Genomic DNA, 20,902 nt, shown 5'->3' with positions numbered 1-20,902 from the left:
GAAATGTGATGTGATGTTATGCCAAATTCTGTGTAATTGTGGGTCATGCTCTCCCTGATTCGCCTTCATGCTCCTGTTCTTTCCCTTGTACCCGGTCCCACGGTCAGACAGGGCAGAAGAGGCCAATCCAGCAAACTGATTTTCCCTGCACTTCTTTGGTAGGCAAGCAATGAGATCTGCTGCAGATCTCTGTATATATGTTACCAGAAATCTGGTTTTGTGCTCAGGATTGTCTTGAGAGACACTGAGCAACTAAGTTGTAGTGTGTGTGAAACTATCTATATGATCAGGGCCATCCTATATACATCAGAGAAACACTCAAGTCATGTCATTTGCTGAAGGAAATTCTTGCAAGAGGCAAACAAAGCTCTGTGAAGTCTACTTAGCTGTTTGATGTACAGTGGTGTGTGGGTGTAAGAAATTGTAAACATGCTTTATTTACATTTTCTATTATTATTATTATTATAGCATGACTTTTAATGACCGGCTATTCCAAGTTTGAAAATATTTAGACAATTGACCCACTGTTCTGTGTGTTTGCATCTTTCCATGACTCTTTCTATAAAAACTGATGTTTCCTTACGCTAGTTTCTGTATGAGGCTGATTAAAACTGCTTTTTCTTCCTCTCATGTTATGTTAAAAAGTAAAAAAAAATAATCAAACCCAGTTTCTCTGAAAATGTAAGTAGGACTTGCTTAAAAATTTGAAGCAGCTGTAGCTTGGAAGTACCCCCTGAATCCCGCAGCTTCCTCCAGCTTTCCCTGGGTGTTTGCACCCTGTGTGCAGATCTTGCAGGCTTCAGTTCTTTCTGATGGGAGGTCTTCTGGTTTTTTGCAGGGTGCCAGGGTATGGCTGCGGGAGCAGGACCAGCTGCAGCCATGCACTGTCAGCTCGTGTGGGGATGGAAATGTGCTCTTCACTTCAGATTACGGCATGGTAAGTGAAGTTTGCATGACGCTGTAGCCTATGCAGAGTTGCAAGATGGACTTCTTTTTCTTGCATGACCTTCATGTTAAAAGGAAATGTATCAACTGAAACGCTACAATTCTGTCTGAAAAGTGACAGGGCTCTGTTGCAGACCGTGCCAAAGGTCTAACAAAGGTTAAAAAGAGAAGGTTATTCTCTTTCTTCTGTTAATTTGTTTGCCCATTTCACTCCACTTGTTTTTTCTTGTGCTGTCTTTGAAGGAGTTGCATTAACAGCCCAGCAAAACCATTATACTGGTAAAATGCTCCTAGGAAGGAGGCAGCTCCACCAGCTCAGCAGCCCTTTCTGCCAGAATGTGCCTCTTGCAAGCTGTGTTGCTGTGTAAGGGCTGTTGTGCTCCCTACCATGTGCTTCAGCAGCCTTCGCCATCAGCCCTCTGGGCCAGGGGTACGTGGCAGTGAGCTCCCCGCTTCCATGTCAGCCGGCAGCATCAGTGCAGGAGCTGTGCGCAGGACAGCTCGACAAGGCAGCGGAGCCCCTCTGAGAGCAGAGCTTTCTGCCAGTCATAGGAGCAAGCTTCTTTCCTCCCTCGTTTCCAGCCCTGTGCTCCTTGTGGTTCCCTGGCAGGCCTGCTGCAGTGCTCGTGGAGTAATATTGGTAGGAAGGGACCTCTGGGGATCATCCAAGTCCTCAGTGAGTCAGCTGAGCTTGTTAACCCTGGGAACACTATTCACTGCCTTCACTGAGGTTCTTGGTGAGTCAAACTGGTGCCTGGGCTGGGAGGAGGATGGGGAAATGGGCAGGACTGGTGCCCTCCAACAGTGAGCAATTAGATCTGCTCAGCTGTTTTGGTGAACGGTGCTCTACAGGCAGCTTCTTTCTTACAGAAAATTGGACAGGGTTTTACAGCCTCTTACCTGGCAAACAAAGGAGGGCGCAGGGGGAAAGGGGATTATAGGGCTTCGGCTTGTGGAGAGCCATTGCTAGAACTGTCATATTTTTTAGTCTTGCTTTGAAAGGGCTAGATTTCAAATGATCATTACTTTTTAAAGAGCCTAATTTTTTTCTTAGTCAGAAACTCACCCAGCAGACACATAAGTTTTCCATCTGGTCACTCCAATCTCTCAAACCCTTTCTGGAGGAGCTGCATTGTTTTGGGAGTGCTGGATAGTCACTAACTCATGTTAAGAGCTCACAAGGGAATTCATCACAGGTATTGCAGCAGCCTGTGGAGGGTCAACAAATTATGAGTACTTCTGTCACTCTCCCAGGCTTGCTCCTGTTTCTTCTGATATGCTTCTGTGGCCTTGGAAAACCCTCCAAACCCACCTGGCACCAGAAATCCCACTGATTTCTGATGCCAGCTGTGTGGGTGCACCCACTGCCAGCCTGTGTCTATGCTAGAAAAAGTGCACAGGATAATGCTGGGTAGAGTCACAGGTCTAAAAAAAGCTGGAGTTGGGTTTTTTTCCTCCATTAAAGAAGAAACCAATGGGCTGAAGGAGCGTGTGCTTTATGGCTTGTGTAGAAAAAGCACATGGTGATTGTTAAGGGGTTGAGTTTATTCAGTGCCCTGCACAACAGCTGTCCTATGTGCTTCTCTTGCCTGCTGCCTTTGTTACTTCATAACTGTAGGAGGGACTGGCTGTCCTACCCCAGGTGAAAACTCAGATGAAAACATCTTCACTTTACTTTGGGTTGGATGGGCCAGTTGGTCCCTATGATTTTAAGGATCCCTGAATCTAGTGTCCTGTTTGCTGTGACCCATCATCCCTGCATCTCGGTGAGGTGAGAAGTGCAGTCATGCTTCAGAGCTTTTGCTGTTTGTTTTCACTTCCTTAAAAACACCTCAAGCAAGCAATCCATTGGAAAAGTGACTTCCTGGGAGGAAAGGTGGAGCCAGCACTTACACAACAAGATTAGAAACCATTGTCCAGGCAGACCAGCTGAATACTTTATGGATAACTTAGATGCTGGGTGAGAGCTTTGCTCACATGCTCAGGGTTGTGCTAATGGATAGATTTGAGGTTGAAAAGGAATAATTTCTGCCTTACTCAGCCTGGTGAACAGGGATGGCAATCCTCATTTTGGCTGTCTACTGGCCATGCTTTGCTTTGTTTCTGACCATTGCAGGGGCTTAGAGAAAGTCCTGGTTATTTTGCTCTGACCATGGACTAAATCTGAGACAAAATCAGTTTATCCTGGGGGGAAAGTGGAAATCTTTGACTGTGTTGTGAGGTGCCTGTGTGGTATTTGATGGCTTGTTTGTAGTTAGACTGACAGCTGATGTTTTTTCTTCCCAAACAATAAAGATCTGCTTATTAACACATATAACTTTCTGTTTAAGTATTTACTTGTTGAAAAAGGGATATTCCAGAAGCAGCTCTGCTGAGACTTGCTTCAGGCAAAATAGCCATCATCTTCAGCTCAGTAGTGCAAGCTGCTGAAGCCAGCCTGGTTTACCTTGATGGGGAGGATGTTCTTCCGAACTGCTCTCCTGGAGGATTGCTGGAGAGGTCCAGAAGTGAGCTGGGCTAACAAGAGCCCTTTTACTGGGGTGGCTGGAGGTGGGAAAGGTCCTGGCTGGCCTGGATCAGTGCAGCACCTTGCAAGCTCTAAGGGTGGAGTGTCATCATGTCTGGGTCATGTTTGTGTCTCAAACCTCAGAGGTCCTCACGGAAAGCCCCTTTGATACAATCTTGGGAACAAAAACCCCCACCACGTCTGTCTCCAGGACCATGGGTGATCCCTGCAGCCTGTTGATGATACAGTGACTGGAAAGTTGCCTCTACCATGGGGGGCAGAGGACAGATTAAAAGTCAACTCTCTCTCAGTGCCAGGAAAGGCCTGAAACCTCTCCCACAAGCCACAAGTGCCTTCCAGAGGCACAGAGACTCCATATTCCAACTCTCAGTGGGGCTGGAGACCCCAGCCTCTGCCTGAGGAAGGGTGGGCTGCTACAGGTTCAGTGATGAGCAAAGGTATTTGGTGAACCTCCCCAGCCTCAGGAGTGGACAGATGACATCTTGGCCTCATCTAGGGTGTCAGTGGGGCATCAGAGGGCTCCTCCAGGGAGTATATTTCACCTGTGTGGTGTCCAGAGGGTACCAGAACCAATGCTCCTAATCTACCCCTGGCAGTCCTGCCAGACCATCTGCTTAACTCCTTGAGAATCTTGGACCGGATTTTTTTTTTAGAGAGGGATGACTGAATTAACCCCAATCAGGTGGCTCAAGACATGTTTAAGAGGTGCTGCTGTAATCCTTACTTATAATTTACTTGTGTATTTAGGGCCCCTGTTGCTCTTCAGTGTCCCATTTTCTTCAGTGTTGTCTACAGATGGAATTAAAACAAGTTCTGACCCATCATACCAGTATTTTTCATGCATGGCAGCTTCTTGGCACAGGTGCTGCCAACTGCCTGGTATCTTTTGGGACACTTGTCCACTCAGCTTTTTCCCTAGATGTTTTCTTAAGGTTTCTCTTCTGGCCCAAATGGTCACAAGTGCTGACAATGCAGTGGTAAATAAGTAAGTACCAGGCAGATGTGAGGAAAGATCACATCATACTGTTTTGGAATTGTCCCCTTCCAAAAATTGTCCAAGTCAGCAGAGAAGAGAGAACCGGGGTGGTCTGCTGCCTCATGGTTTGCAAGTGCTGTGGTAATTTTGCTCCTGGCAGTCCGGTTCACGTTGTGCTTCTGAAGCTTGTACTCTGCCCTAAATTTAGGTGTCTCATTCTCCCTTCCTGCTCCCACAGTCCTTTTGTGGAAGTGCCCGAGGCCTCTGCTCTGAAGAATTAAAAAAAAAAGTTTTTTGTTTTTTTGGGGCCATGCTTGCAGAGTGGGGGATGCCGCTGCTGGCAGAGTTATACCCCTCTGATACCCGAGTGCAGAAGTGGTGCAGAGAAGCCTGGAGGTGGCCTGTGTACTGAGGTGGGCTTTGTTCTATGCTGTTCATGAATGTGAACTATGTATCTTTGAAAGCCTCCTGGCTGGCAAGAAAATTGGACTGTGGGGCAGTCTCCCAGTGGAAGAGACCGAGTCCTTGTCACATTAGGTGTGACTGGGCAGACCTGAGTTGAATGCACCTGGGGACATGAACCCACTTCTCCCCAGCTCCCTCCAGGAACAGAGCTGCTGTTCTGACGCATGCAAGCTTTTGCAGGCATTGTGGGGGTCTCGTAAAGGGGTCCTGTGCCAGGGCATTCCTTCTGTGCACTGGCAAGGGTGCAGGCTCAGGGCTGAGAGGGGTGCTTGCTGGGCACCTGCAGTGCGCTGCGGCAATGAGTGCCCTGCAAGGACTCACGAGGGTGGCTCCTCGCCGGAGGGGGCAGGGTGACCTCATTCTGTCTTCAGCCTGCAGCTGCGTGGATGGCCTCTCCCTAGCAGATACAGCAGCCCGAGGACTCCAGGAAAGCAGGCAGGAGAAACCAGTTAGATGAATGCTATAGATCATGGTTCATTCCCTATGGAGTCTGTCAGTTTCTTGCTGGCACCTAGGAGGGCTGACAAGCAGGGGTGGAAATGAGATAGAGACCAGAGCCCCAGAAGGGAAGGAAAAGCCCAGTTTCTTTGGAAGGGTTACTGAGGGCCAGTTTGCTTGTTTGCTTCTCCAGACTGCCTGTATGAAGTCTCCTATCTGTCTGTCTTGGGTCTTACCATCTAGCACAGCTTGGGATGCTGGGTGGGAGATGGCACATGGTTGAATCCGAGAGTGGGAAGCAACTGAAATAACTTTTGTGAAATGCCATCCTCGTGCTTGAGGAGGAGGAAAGAAGGGCTGGGATGTGGCTATGGTGGAGGGGAGCAGTCACATAATCTCAGCTGTGTTGAAGGGGGTGAAGAAGGTGACCTGATAGCTGAAGAGTGGGTTATTGAGGAGGAGGAAGCTCTAGCAAGAAGAAAGATGCAGCAGTTGAGGCAAGTAGAGTGCAACTGCATAGAGAGGGAAGTGGGTACTTCCCAAAGCAGTGATAGAAGTTAATAGCTGTCACCGTACAAACATTTTGAAAGCTGCATTGTATACATGCATGCCAGCATGCACACAGGATGTCAGTACTTTGTCTTCTCATCTGCTTTGCTTTCCTTTGCTCTTGACATGGCAAACCTCTCCCAGACACTCTCTGGCTGCTCCTATGGAGAGTGCAAGGCCAGACTTGGAATGTGAATAAGCTTTGTCCCAGCATCCCCTCAGTCAAAAACATGATCTCATCTGTATTTTGTGAACGACTGTCCCTGGTCTCTTGGGAGCAGCTGCCATCGTCATTCACAGTCATGAGTGCGGTGTGTAATACCTGTACAGCCTAGTGCAGCTGGAGGCTGGTGCCATGCTCCTGCTAAGGGGATTTTGGTAAAAATCAAGTAACCTTGCATTGATCTGTCCCTGTCAGTAGCAAAGGTGATAGACTGACTCTGTAGGAAAAGTAGGGATTGTGCTGTATGGTTTCTGACCAGAGTGCTCAAATATGTAGGAACAGAAATGGAAGAATGACTATAAAAATATTGAGCAGATCTGTGCCTTATTCATTTCCTTTTCCAGTGCTGAAGGATAAAGCTGTGGAAAGGGGCACATTTCTAGTAGGGAATCAGACCGTGTGCCTAGGTGTCATGAGCTTATTTGCCTTTCTTCTCGTTCTTCCAGGTATTCCAGTATCCCAAGGCCTCTCTTTCCAGAGAAAAAGTGTTGCCAATGCACCAGACCAGTGTGGATGGGGTAGAAGACATGTCCATGCTGGGAGATCTGCATGAAGCTGCCATCCTGCTCAACCTGCACCAGCGCTATCAACAGGGTAACATCTATGTAAGTGCTCAAGCTGGGCCACGTCCCTTCTGGCTAATTATTCTTGTTTCGCTTCGGGGCTGCCACTTTGCATGTGAAATACTGATTTTACCATTGTTTCCTGAAAGCATTGTTTCATGTGGTTAGAAATGGAGGTTTTTTCTGCCTTGTCAGCTCCATCAGCCCTGTAAGATCCTATCCCTACCAGAGGGACCTCTTTGCATCTATAGAAGAACTTCCAAAACATGAACATTCACCTCTAGGCCTTGTGGCAATTCTGCAGCTCTGTGTCCTCCATGAACATCTGTGTTTTACAAGCTGGCATTCATGTTCCCCACATTCCCCATTGTTGCTGTTCAGAGGTTTATATGGCTAAGCAGACTGGAAAGTGCAGCATACACAGGTTGCAGCTGAGTATCCCTCCTGATCTGGACAGACGAAGCTACTGCTCAACAAAACTAGGAAAGCAAACCTGTTGCCTAAATCTGCTTTTACAAGCAGTTGTACCTTTTCTGAGTTGCTCTGCTCTCCTTGCACAGGTGAATACTCAAAGCATCTCGTAATTTCCCTCTCAGGCCTTCAGGAAGGAGGCAAGCATCAGAAAATGGACCTGAGAGGGAAAGCACACCTGGGATGAGGCATCCCTGGAGTGCTGGAATGGCAGTGGGCTCTGCTGAGACTTGAAGGGGACAAGGAGTGTATATTACAAAGAGTGTCATTTACCTTGGTAAAAACATTACCTTGCTTCACTCTTACCTTGCTTGTCCATGCTACATACACCCAGAGCTTTTTGGATTATGACAGGAAAAATGTAAATCTCTGTGTTGCACAGTAACTGTTACCAAGGCAACCAAACCATATATACCTGTATTCCAGGAAATGATCAATAAAGTGACCCTGTTTCTGAACCATCTCTTGCACCAGGATGCAGAGGAGGCTGCAAATTCTCTCTTTGTTGCTGTAGACCCTCTTGCCTACTGTCTGTCAACACAGCCTTGTGATCTTGTGGCAGAACCCACGTGTACATGCTCTTTTGATGGCCCTTGGTCCCTTTTCAGTCTATGTCTTGCACTAGAAATGCCACAACACCAGCACTGTGACAGTGTCACAGCAGCTGTATCTCCTTAGGCCTTTCCTCTAGCTCTGATGTGTCATTCCTTCATTAGTTTTGTGCCTTCTCCATCCAGGTGTAAAATTTTAAATAGGATGTCATTTTTTGCCTGTGCATAGTGCCTGAATGTGTCAGCTGTGCACCTCAGATCTGAATTTTTGGGGTTTTTTTTGACATTTATGAAGGAGCCAGACTTCTGTAACATGCTCAGCACTGGGAAGAACTCCTCAGTGAAGGATTGTAAGCCCCTCCTGGAGTGGGACTGGATCTGGGTATATGTTTGTGCAGCATCTGACCTGGGGGTCACCAAACTGTACAAGTGCTGTTTTGCATTTCTGCAGTGCAGACATTAATATTGCAGTTACCTTATTGCTAATTATAAGTTTTTGCCATGGCCCAGCTGCATATAGTTTTCATTTAAGCAGGAATTGGGAGTGTCAGCTGTAGTGTCACCTAACGACTTGCGTGATCTGTGAATACCATGAATGTTACAGGGCTTGAGTTCATTTAATATGATCCTCAAGGGTTTCCACAGATAGAACATAGTAGGCTAAGGTCGCAGATGAAGCTGTACTTACAGGAGTTATGCCTATCAGTCAGGGCCAAAAATCTTTCTAAGGAAACATGTGAGATCAGAAACAGGTGAAAAAAATAATTGTTTCCTGGAAAACAAATTCACCTGAAGGAATGGTCATGTGTGGCTTGTCCTGCTCTACAGAGTCCTCTGCAGATGACCACTCCTTGCTAATAGAACGGCTGCTATATTGTCTATAAGGGTGATGAGGACACTGCAACTGAGAGCTGGAAAAGTTTCCTAGAAACACCTTTGAAAGAGATGGCTGTAGTGGAAGAAGTTTCTGGAAGGGACTGTGGTGGGAGCTCTGTTCCTTGGGAGAGCTGAAACTGGAGTGGGAAATACAAAATGAAACATCTGAGAGAAAAAATGCTGTGAAGTGTTAGGATGGGCATCTCTGTCTTGTAGTCTCTGAACGTCTGTTCCCCCACTGCTTGTACAGTGCTTTTTCTTGATCCATGTTTTCTCTCTCAGTGCTTTCCTATTTCCTCCCACCTGTCTTGCCAGAGATAATCTGCTTGCTTATTGCTTTCATCACCAATTAATTCTATTTCTGCCCACACAGATCCATCTCAGAGGGTCCTCAGGACTTGTTCTTACTGTTCATACTGATAATGCAATTAGGCCTAGGTGATGTTACCCCCCCCGATGATCTCTGACTGCTGCTTTAATAAATGAGCCTTAAATATTTTGGTGACTACAGCATCTTATCAATCTGGCTTCTATCTTCAAAGCTTGGCTTTGCAGTATGGCCCCAGATTTCATTTGGCAAGGGGAAAGCATGTGTTTTGTCACCAAGTGTTTTGCTTACAGCTCCAATGGGTGCATGCAAATCCTTGGATATGTATGTGGTGACTCCTAGTTCAGGGTTTGGAAATAATACTAGATGTTGTCCCTAGTCACAAAGCTTGGCATATACTGCAGCAATCTAAGTGTTCCCTCTGTCACTCCTAGTAAGAATAGGTATTCCTGGAGTACAGCAGTCCCAGATGCCCCTGTGAAGGAGGCCCCCGCACCAGCAGCAGGATTTAAGCTGGATGTTGACCATATTACAAAGTCATTGTTAGGAGAGAGGAGGCACCATTGCTCTGAACTGCAGCTCTGAGAATAACTGGATTTGAGCTGGTTGGCTGAACTGAAAAAATCATGCCCCAAAAAACAAAATTAATTTCCTTCTGACTTCACAAAAGAATACAGTTGAAATTCAATATTAGGCTTTGGGTATTTTATTTAAAACTTTACTAACTCTTTTCTTGAACTGTGAGATTTTTAAAATAAATATTTTCAAAATAAAATGTTTAGTAGGAAAGGTAGAAATGTTTTGACTTGAAATCCTGAGCTTCATCTTCAGCTGTCAATTTTGATTTGGTTTACCAAATGATTTAAGCTGCTCCAACCCATATTTTTCAGCAGAACCCCCCCCGATATGCTTAGTGGCTCTTTGTGTGTGTGTGTGTTTGTGTCTGTATCCCACCTCTTTGTTCAGGAGGTGCTTCAACCCTGCCAAGACCCCTTCACTTAAGGCTGTGGATAGGGGCATTGAAGGTATCTCCTGACACTCCTTCAGTCCCGGCTTTGCTTTCAGCCTCAAGCACAGTGCAGGGTAGCTCGGTATGAAGATAGCTTCATGTTTTTAAATTGCATAAGCTTAAGCTAACACAGACAACAGACTAAGAACATTTTATTGTAAAGCAGCAAAATTCAAATGGTCCCATCGGTACTGAGTTATGCAGCCCTTGTCCTGGGGTCTGATATTCTTTGCCAAATTGGGGAGCTCTCTGCTGAAGCCCAGCTTCCTTATTTAGGCTTTCTGCCTTCGCCATGAGTTATTTCAGGGTCCAGGTTTGTAGTGATTTCTTTTTTTTTTAGGAGCTTTATGTCCTTGCTGTGTTTTGTTTTCTCCCCTTAGACAAACATTGGTTCCATCTTGGCATCAGTAAATCCCTACAAACCCATCCCTGGTCTGTACAGTGTGGATGCCATAGACCTGTACAGAAGGCACCGCCTGGGTGAGCTGCCTCCCCATATCTTCGCCACTGCTAACGAGTGCTACTGCTGCTTGTGGAAGCGTCATGACAGCCAGTGTGTTCTGATAAGGTTAGAAATGGGAGAACCAGCTACTCCCTGATTCATTACATGCCTTGCTCCTGCTGCTCCATTTGCAATGACATCTTCCTAAATATCCACACCATCCTCCCTGCCCTTTGCCTAATCCCTGCTTGCCACGGTGGAGATGCCATGTATTTATCCCTGGAGATAATTATTCTGCTGTGGGTGGGATGATCATTAGCTCTGTCTGTCCCAGATTTGGGATTGTAATGTATATTTTTTTCTTAACAGTGGAGAAAGTGGAGCTGGAAAGACTGAGAGCACCAAGTTGCTGCTGAAATTTCTGTCGGCCATGAGCCAAACCTCCCTTGGGGCCCCTGCATCAGAGAAGAGCACTCATGTGGAAGAAGCCATCCTGGAAAGCAGGTACGGTCACCTCGTGGGCATGTGGGGCAGCCTGCCTTTGGCGTGGGGCAGCTGGGCTGTGGCCGGAGCCAGACCTGGGCAGTGAGGGTCACGCAGCTGAACCGTGCCATGTCAGGGAAATGCAGAGGTTGCAGTCTCATGGGGATGCCTCGCGCTGGCTGCTCTCCCAGCTGCCTGTGGATGCATTAGGTTTCTTTCCAATAGCAGCGTGGCGTGCACATGGCTGCTGCAGAATTAATGCTGTAGCCAAGGCTGGGATTTCTCCTTCCTTCAGTAACCCATCCCTCGTGCTTGCCTGGCTGCACCCTTGAGATCACCCCCACATGGCCGCACTGTCCCTCTTCCCAACTCTACATCTTCCATGGCAGTAGCCGGAGGGGATGTGGTTAACATTCCTCCCTGGCTGTCCCAGGTCATCCCCATCTCCCATAGCTCTCGGTTGTGGCCGTGCTTGTGGTGAGTCTCGGTCATGCTCTGAATCCTGGTCTCCTCCTTCAGCCCCTGCTCTCCCCCAGCCTCCATTTGTTTCAGGCCATCGGTGGTTCTTGCCCTCAGGGGTCCTCTGCGCTGCCTTACAGCTCTCTTGCTGCCCAGGAGGTGATTTGATGGTGAATTGTCCATGGGATCTGTGAGGGGCACAAGTGAGGAGGTTTGCTGGGGCCTGTGTTGGGAGGAGGCTCTGGGCTGGTCAGAGCTGGTCTCGGCTGGAGCTGGCGCTGCAATAACCACCACCTGCCGAAGCCTTGCTAAGGCGTCGAGCAGGCAGGGAGGTGTACGGCACCTGGATCAAATGTATCTGCGGAAGAAACTGGCAGCCGTGAGGGGATGGAGGCATGCTCTGTCAGGGATCCTTCATGCCAAAGGAGGTCCTGACACCCCTGAGGGACCGTGGCCCACACTAGGGCAGGGACACCCCTGAGGGATTGTGGCCCATGGGTGACCCACGCTGGAATGGGGGCACCAAGGAAAAAAGTGTCAGGAAAACCTGAAGAAGCAAAGTGCAGCTGAGGAAAACCAGAAAGAGGTGAAGAGCAGCAGCGAAAACAAGGAAGCGAAGAGTGACAGAAAGAAGCAGTTGTGAGTGACCCCAGCCTCCTGTGCTGCCTTGTGGGGGGAGTTGCGAGGGACTGGTGGTAACCTGAGGTAAAAATGGAAGCTGAGGCTAAGAAAAGGAGGGCAATAGGTGTTTGACTTTCAGGTCAGCCTTGGGAAGAGGAAGGAAAGGTGTTTACTTAAGTGTCTGTTTTATTGTTTGTGTCCTCCTTTTTCTTAACACCTGAATTTTATTTAATAAATTAAATTAAACAAAGGTTTTCCAACACAAGACCATCTTGCCTGTGACTGGAGGACCTTGCTGGGCTCTTCAGTTCAGTACCGTCAAGGGCAAGGCTGCAAGTTGGTCCCAGTTTGAGCCTCTGATAGTTGCAGAAACCTGCAGAGGAGTAACTCAGATGTCTGCAACAGGATCTAGTTGTGTAATAAGCTGGAATCCTTTGAACCATCTGTGTAAAAGTGACTCTCATGCAAGTGGCATATTTCAGGGCCCAGAGAGCAGAGAGAAGGAATGTTTCCTGGAAGACGGTGACGCAAAGAAGTTATTAGTAACTGTGGTGAAAATAGCCTAAGCAGACATGCAGTGTCTAACGTGGCAGCTGCAAGAACATTGCAGTTTTTAGGATCTTTATAAGCAGAGCAGCATTGAGCAGAAGAGTCGCTGCCTTTGGACCTAGTGCTCGAGAGACCTTTGTTGGATGATTTATCCTTTGCAGGTGTGCAGATTTTACCAGGGACATTGGCAAATTGGAGAAAGCTCTTAAGTACGATACAGTCATGACTGAAGATCTGCAAAATCTGCTTTAAGGCAAGCAGCTTAGAAGGCTCAAACCCACTTAGTGGTTAAGCAGTAACTTGACTGTGACCTAGAAAACTTACGACGGTAGGTAGGTGACTCCTGAGTCTGCAAGATCCTACAGCAGTGAGGTGGAGTAAGAGCTCAAGACCTGTTTGTGTGCAACTCTAGTGCTACATGAGCTATTGCAATGCGAATGCAAGAGAATCTGGTTGTTCACCTTTTCCCTGAAGAAATTGAAAACCTGGACCAGAGCCAGAAGCTGCTGCCACTCCTAAAGTGTCTACCGCATATGTTTGCAGTTTAGCTTCACTTGCTCTGCCAGTGGCCCTCCTTGGGTTAGCTTATGGTGGATTTTTATTCTTGCACCCCAGCATATAACCATGAATAATGCTGGATAAAGAATCCATTTCAGACAGCATTATAAACAAAGTGTTATGTCAGCTTTCTATCGTTTCTTTATGTGTTGTAACATTCATGCTTGGTATATTTCTCAGCAATCAGGCTCTGAAAACTCCCTCGGCACAGTAAATTTTGGTCTATTTTCCTTGAAAATATCCATCAGTCCATTAAAAATTCTGCTAACTTTCCTCTCGGCTTTTTTTCTTGCTTGCTTCACTCTGAAGCTCCTTTCTCCATGTTGGGTGTCACTGCTGACAGCATAGCCACCTTTCCTGTCATTCATCTCTCTAATCTTTGAATCTTCTTTTTTGTCTTCAGCTATGCATCTGAATCCTGGAGCTGCATATACTGCAGTATTTCTAAAATCCAGGCTTTGCTTTCTGCTGCCCTGCTGAAACTGCCCATCATTTTGAGTGCTGCAACACACCCTGTCCACATGCAGCCAGCATCACCTTCCTGATGTGCCATTCTGCCTTGCACAGTTCACTGCTGCATCAAATGCCACGTTGTGACGCGCCCGCTGGTGCAGGCAGTTTGCTTGGCGCAGGCACCTGCCCTCATTCCTGGCTGTGTTAGCTCACCCAACCCTCTGCCTTGCAGCTGCCACTAGCCTCAGACACCCACGTGCCTGTTTCCTCCCGATCCCTGAAGGACTTCCGCACTCATGTGTGTGAGCTCATTGCCAGAATAAACTATAAAGATACTTCCTTGTGCTTTGCTTATCTAATTTAACGTGATTTAGAGCCATAAAGATTGGCTGGCTGGCTACTGCACTCTCACTGCAACTGTGATGGTTGTATAACATAACTTTGTCCTCCCTTTTTCTGGTTGTCCCCGTTCATTTTTGTTGATTCATGGCATTGATGTGTTCAGTGGGATATTTCTGTGCAATGTCCTTATTTCCATACTTGTTTCAGAGGCATGGGTCTTGGCAAATTCTCCAGGGAAAGGAACTTACCTCCTGATCTGTGCAGACAGGTTTCTATGTCTGAGATTTCTGTGGTTGTAATGTATTATAACAGAGCAATTTAATTTCTATGCTTTTGTTTCTTTAAAAAGATATTTTCAAGAGATAAATAAGGAAAATACTACCTGAAGTTTCCTGAAGGTTGTTGGGCCTTTCTGCCAATCACAGCTCTCACTTAGCCAACACTTGCAAGGGCTGAAGCTTTCAGCAAACTCCAGCAGTATCTGTAGTTGTGATTATTTGTAATGTTATAATTATTAACTTGTGAATAATCCTGTCTCTGCTCCTGTCTCCAGAGGAACCACCCAGTAGATCAAAGGAGATGTTTAAAAAGCCAGTATTTCTCAGGGTAATGGTGGCAATAATTTTTGTTAAAAACTATGTATGTTTTAAAATTAAATGTGACTACATACAGGCTGTTCTTATAGCATCTCCATGACTCCTTACTTTGTCAGGCCTTCAGATTATTTTAGAATTGGCTAAACTGCAAAAATGAATATTTTAATCCTGGATCCATCATTTTTGAATGGTTTAGGCTGTTCACTTGTACTGTTGTTTGGAGCAAGAATGAAGTTCCATTTTAACTCACTATTTTCCATGTTGTGTGAACCTAATGAAGACAGGAATGTGACCAGGACACAAAATTCTTCATCACCTGTCTGAAGTTTGGTGATAGATTACTTTTTTTTTCAACATTGTTTTCCTGAAGTGGATGATGTGGCTTAGAAAAAAGAATGAAGTTTTCAAATCTATAGTGCGTGTATAGTGCCTCTACTTGGAAGCCATGTGGCTTGTATCAGCCTAAGCAAGATTTAAGTAACAAGGGCCTTTGTGTTCCAGAATCAAATTTCAGTACCAAACAATTTATTTAGGACTATGTTTGTTTGTTAGTTTGAAAATGTTTGCCTGTAATTCTGAGCGATGACTTATACTGTCTTCTCTTTCGAAGACAGAAGTGGAAACAGAAGTACGTGGTTTAAAGCTACAGAGTGTTTGCTTTATTTATCTGATGCTTCTGAAAAAAATGCAAGCCCATTTGATGGAATGCTGCTGTGTTAAGCATGCAGCCTGGCTGGGTCTTGCCACCTTTCATTTCCTGAAGCCACATCGGTGGGGAATGCCCTTGACCAGCTGCCCATACTGATTGGGGACTGATTTAATTAATTCCAATCCCAAAGGATTAAAATTTTTCTAGCAGTGTGCTCTTGCTATCCTTTATTACCCTTGAGCTCTTCCTGCTTGTCCACTCTGTTGCTGTAACAAATTAATCTCACATGGCAGTGCACACTGTGCAAGTGGCGAAAGGCTGGACACATGCTTTGTTTTAATGGTACCTCATCACCTTCATAATGGTACACGCATCATACCTTCATTGCCTTGTTTCTGCAGCCCCATTCTGGAGGCCTTTGGAAATGCCAAGACAGTTTATAACAACAACTCCAGCCGCTTTGGCAAGTTCATTCAGCTGCACTTCTCTCAACATGGACACATCCAGGGAGGCCGAGTAACTGATTGTATCCTTTTCTTCAGTAGACCAGAAATGGATGGAGTGAGTGAAGATGAGGAGGTGCTCAGAGAGGGTCAGGAAATCCCACATCAGACTTTCTCAAAGCCAGTTTATAACTGTGGGCAAATTTGCAACTTGAAGAGGGAAGAAGTGTTTGTTTTGTGGCTCTGCAGCACCTAACTCTGGAAACCTTTTGTCTAGGTACTAAATTAGGAAGGGACATAGTTTGACTTTTCACTTTGGCAATCACAATCCTTGATACTTAAATCCCTAAAATTTGCTGCCTAGGAAGATCCCTCATGTTGACTGCATCCTGTTTTTCCCAGAAGTTTGTTCCCTCATGCTAGCTCTGCCAATGAATTAATGATTTAGAAAAAGTGAGACCAAGCTAAGAATCAATATATTCTGCACAATGTCTATATGCAGAGGAGACCAGGAATTTAGAGGGCCAGTTATAACTCTTTGATTTGGGTTGCCCATCTCCAGTGGGCCTTGGAACCCAAATCACAGAGTATCTCAAGTTGGAAGGGACCTGTAAGGAACATAGAGTCGAACTCCCTGCTCCTCACAGGACTACCTAAAACTAAATCATATGACTGAGAGCGTCATCCAAATGCCTCTTGAACTTTGACAGGCTTGGTGCTGTGACCACTTGCCTGGGGAGTCTGTTCCAGTGAAAACAAGGACAGGGAAGACTGGATATAATTGAATTATGTTGTGCTATAACCACTTTCTTCCCTGTATGCCCATGTACCCCTCTCCCAAAGGCTTTGATATACCTTTTATGTACATGAGGCAGCTAAAGCTGCCCTGGCTACAAAGCTGCTGATGACTTGCAAACCACACCAATTTCCAGTGGAGCAGCAGTCAGATGAATTTACTACTGTTGTAAATAACAGGCTTAGATTGTTTAGTCTCTGTTCTTTGTTCCTTCAGTAGATTAAAGATAGGGGTCTCTTGCAGAAGCAATGAGAATTTATGCAAGACTTGCTGTGTGCAATACAGACTTTCAGATTAGAGTGGCCTCTCTAATCTTTCTAGGTGTCCCTGGTGTGGCTCCTCCTTTGCTAGGTTACCTCACCATTGTGCAGGTTCTATGCTCTGTCTGATCCTGTCCTTTTAAATATCTCTTTTACACATAATACCTCCTTGGATAAGAAGTAGAGAGGAGGATCCGAGATGATGTTTGGGACTGCTCTTTGTCCACTTCCCAAAGTGTCAGTTATTTAATGATTTGTGCTTGTTATAAGTTGCATTCCAATGTGTCTAGAAGATTCTTTGATAGTCATCAGGAGATCTGTGCATATGACATTTGAATGTTTTCTCCTTAACATGCTATTCAGATTTACTGGAAAAGGTAGGTATCATCTCTACTGACTGACGGGCGAGACCTCTCCTCACAGTGGGGCAGTGCCAGATCTCTTCCTGGATGCTGCTGCCTCTGTCACAACACATAGACACGAGCCCTTTAGGTGTTACTACTGCAACTGCCCCAACTGAGGAAGTGAGGAAGGGGATAGTGGAGGAACAATGTTTGTTCTGTATCTATCAGAGCCTGTTCTCCTGTCTTTGATAAACTCTGTGCTTTATAGAGAGACTCCAAGAAAAAGGTATTTACAAAGGGGAAAGGGAGAGAGAACAAATACTTGGAAACTGAATTCTGCGGAGAGGAATATGGGCATACAACTCCAAATGCAGACAACTCTGCTCTGGTGTGGTTTACTTTGGACTCAGGAACTCACTGAGGAGTGGGGCCAGAACTGACAAGGTTTGGTTTGCCTGTGTGTGCACTCCGAGTACGGAGAAGTTGGTACACTGTCAGTTGCACATCCACACATGACAAGATCTTGATCTAGAGCTTATTTAGACAACACCATCACTAAACTGGAAGAAGCCTCTTTATGCATCAGCCCTGGAGATTTATTTACCTGCATCCTGGTCCTCTCTTTGCCTTTGCAATCACAAGTGTGATCTCTTCTACTCACTATTCCTGTATTCTTTGTTTCAGAACAGAGTGGTACACCAGAACCCTGGAGAGAGGAATTATCACATCTTTTATGCCCTGCTAGCTGGTGTGAGTGGGGAGCAGAAAGGTAATTTCATTTTCTGGGATATGGCTCTGTCCTCTTTCCGGTCCAGCATGTGAAGCAGGTGTAAGTAAGTTAGAGCATGGATATTTTATGTACTTGATATATTTTTCTGGAAGGCTATATGGTGATTTCATGGGAAACAGAAAGGGGAGTTGAGAGAAAGAGACTGAGGATGACAGAAATACTATATGAGAAAAGACACTTCAGGTATTCTGAGCTGGAAGGGAAGGTCTGTGCTGAAGTTGATTCAGATGCTGATGGGAGCTGTTCAAGGAGTTCAAAGGTTGGACTGACAGACATACCTTTACAAAAAACCTTCAATATAGGTAATAGGAGAGGTAAGAATGGGAATGACCAGTGATGTAGAGGCAGGACAAGAGTCAAAACATATCTAGTATCTGAACAAAGTGTTTATAGCTCTGTACCTTGGGAAGGGAGAGGTGGGTCTGAAAGAGGGCATGCAGAGAAAGCAGCAGCTGCAGGCTGTGGAAGAGTCCTCTTTGTAGTGCAGCACCCCCTTAACAACATTTGTGCATACCTGCCCTGAGCACTTGCTGACAGGTCAGATAGGCGGGCAGGAACATGTTACAGTTGCAGCCTGGTTTTGAGGGACTGGAGAATTTCTTTATGCTTTTGTTCTGTGTGTGTCAGAGAAATCAGATGGAAGAGTTGGGCCTGACAGAGTGGAGTGGGGCTTCAGTTCTAGGGAGTTCTTGCAAGAATGGCCATGTAGGTCAATTCAGAAATCCATGTAAAGCAGAAGGGAAATAGTGAGGACCATGATTATCAGCAAGTACTTGGGGAAAGCATACAAACCAGATTATTTTCTTCAGCAGATCTCTGCTATTCTTCCCCATCTCCCTTTCCAAGCTGGTGTCCCAGGCTGCTTCACTTCTCCCATCTTTAATGTTTTTCTGGTTCTTGATTATCCTTGCCTCTTTTCTCCATAGATCTTTTAGTTCTCCTCTATCCTTTTCAAAATGGGGGTTCAAACCTGCAGATAGTGTTTAAGATGTAGTTGTGCTATAGTTAAGTACAGAGGTCTGATTCTGGTTTTATGTTCTGTGTTCCTTCTAAAACGGAAGGAACTGAACTGTGTTCAGTTTTTGGCTGCTGTTTAGCACTGAGATGATGTCTTCAAAAATCTTATTGTGACTCTCAGAACTCTCTCAAGTGGTGATACCTAATTTAGAGGTCATTACTGTATGTGTATAGTTAAGACTTTTTCTCTACACTTTATAAGATTGAATTTAATCTTCTCTCTTGGGTTTTGTGGGTTTTTTTCTGAGTCAATTCAGTATTGAAATATTCTTCTGTGACTCTGCAGCTTGGGATTTGACTGCTCTAAATAATTTTGCCTACCATTTGCAAGCTTTGTTACTGCACACCCTCCTCTTCCCCTTCCCCGGTGCATTCACTGCCTAGGTGCGGCTTTTGAGGGATATGGAATCTGTTCAGATGAACTTTCCCTATGGTAGTAATACACACTGTTTTGGGGGACCAAGATGATAGAATGAAAAGGCTGACTGCTAAGCAAAATTGTCTTCCCTGCCTCTCTTTCCTCTGTTGCAGAGAGCCTCTCCCTGTCTGAGCCAGAGACTTATCGCTACTTAAACCAGTCTGGTTGTGTGACTGATGAGAACCTGAATGATGTAGAGATGTTCAGTAAGGTCATGGTGAGTCCTGTCCTAATTCCTCCTGAACTTCTGGGCACAATCTCATGGGCTAAACATGCTGCAGGGTCTAGATCTTACAGGCAGAATTTATTTGCCCTAAGCCAAAATCTGGTGTTCAACAAGCCTGAAACTTAGCTCTGTTTATGGTAAAAACAAGGCTCAAAGAGTGTTTTTAGTGTACAGAAATGGGGGAATTTGGGAAACAGTCAAGGTTGAATAATAATATAGAATGATGACAGAGACTTTGGGGAGCATGAACCCCACTCCCTACCCCATAGTGGTTCCTGAAAGCCCTCTAGATGGCCCAATGCAGGAAACCTCACGCTAACCATTAGAAGGGGAACAGTTTGGTATGAAGGTAGTGTTCTCCAGAAATGGTCTGGTGAAGTTGTATCACCTGTGAAAACAGCATATTCTGAAATACCACACAGATTTCTATAGACATCTGTAACTTTACCAGAGGTTATGGGTTTAGCAGGATGAATATGCAATTCATGTTCTGTTTGATAAGTGGTTATTGGCCTGAGGGTTTTAATGGTGTAGGTGAAACTTGGTAAGCAAGGTGAGAGGAGTCAGCTTGGGATTTCAGTAGCTCCTGCTAAGGTGTGATCTGAGGGAAGGAAATGTCTCCTGTACAGTAGAGGTTTCAACAGTGACATGGCATTTATACTTCAGCTGAGGAGATGCCTGGAGGAAAAAAGGGAACTAGAACCCTGGAGTACCTTACCGACAGAGTGAATGCATGAAAACTAGGTCCTACCTCTCAAAGTCAATTTATACCAGAAGAATCCTGGCTCACATGCATGCAGTAAGACAGAGGGAATGTGCCATACTTCCTCATTATCTGGTAACCTGTTTCTGACCTTCTAGCAGTTAATGCTGAAAGGCTGGCTTTAAATTTTGCTGCATAGATCTACTGTTCTAAGTTAGAGTAAATTAAGGGGGTTACATGGATCAGGGTAAATTATATTTATGGGTCTGTCCTTCAGGGAAGGCAATAAGGCAGAATGTAGCAGCAGTCCAGTGATATCTGTAAACTGTAGTGTCAGTGTTCAGGGAAGGATTTCCTCACACAGGCAATGTTCTTCCTGTGACAGACAGGCAAGGGCAGCAGCAAAGTCCAAGTTGATGATCGGGCAGATGCCCACCTGCCTTAGATAGGGATAGGGTAAATGAAGGAGAGAATGGGAGACAGTGAAGGTCGTTGACAAGATGTATAGCTGAGAGAGGGGCTGTGCCATCCTGTTTCACTTTGAGTCACAATGACTGTAATTCTGAGTTTTACATCTTGTATGAGCTGGGCATGAATGTGGCAGTTGCATTGTACTGCAGCTGCACAGTACAGTTATGTACAGCCAACATTAGCTGTATGGTTTTGTACAGACTGCCATGAAAGTGGTGGACTTCAGCACTGAAGAAATCAGAGACATCTTCAAACTTCTTTCTGGAACACTTCATTTGGGAAACGTTGAATTCATGACAGCTGGTGGGGCCCAGGTTACAACAAAAGCAGGTAAGTAGGACCCTAGCAACTTGGTAGACCA

General features: G+C 45.6%; 1 protein-coding gene across 2 annotated transcripts in view; it reads left to right on the top strand.

The window, feature by feature from the left end:
* LOC101915146 (unconventional myosin-X-like) overlaps positions 1-20,902 on the top strand; it is a 93,697-nt gene that overhangs the window by 13,224 nt on the left and 59,571 nt on the right. For both annotated transcript variants that reach the window (XM_055811894.1, XM_027782301.2), the window contains exons 2-10: positions 839-937; positions 6,570-6,728; positions 10,302-10,489; positions 10,733-10,867; positions 15,475-15,599; positions 16,936-16,949; positions 17,601-17,685; positions 19,255-19,358; positions 20,742-20,871. In XM_055811894.1, the coding sequence (XP_055667869.1) occupies positions 839-937; positions 6,570-6,728; positions 10,302-10,489; positions 10,733-10,867; positions 15,475-15,599; positions 16,936-16,949; positions 17,601-17,685; positions 19,255-19,358; positions 20,742-20,871 (1,039 nt within the window). The remainder of the gene's footprint in view (positions 1-838; positions 938-6,569; positions 6,729-10,301; positions 10,490-10,732; positions 10,868-15,474; positions 15,600-16,935; positions 16,950-17,600; positions 17,686-19,254; positions 19,359-20,741; positions 20,872-20,902) is intronic.

Source organism: Falco peregrinus, chromosome 8 (assembly GCF_023634155.1).
Source record: "Falco peregrinus isolate bFalPer1 chromosome 8, bFalPer1.pri, whole genome shotgun sequence".
NCBI classification, from domain to species: domain Eukaryota; kingdom Metazoa; phylum Chordata; class Aves; order Falconiformes; family Falconidae; genus Falco; species Falco peregrinus.
Note: the sequence above shows the minus strand (reverse complement) of the source record. Positions and strands in the feature narration are given on the sequence as shown.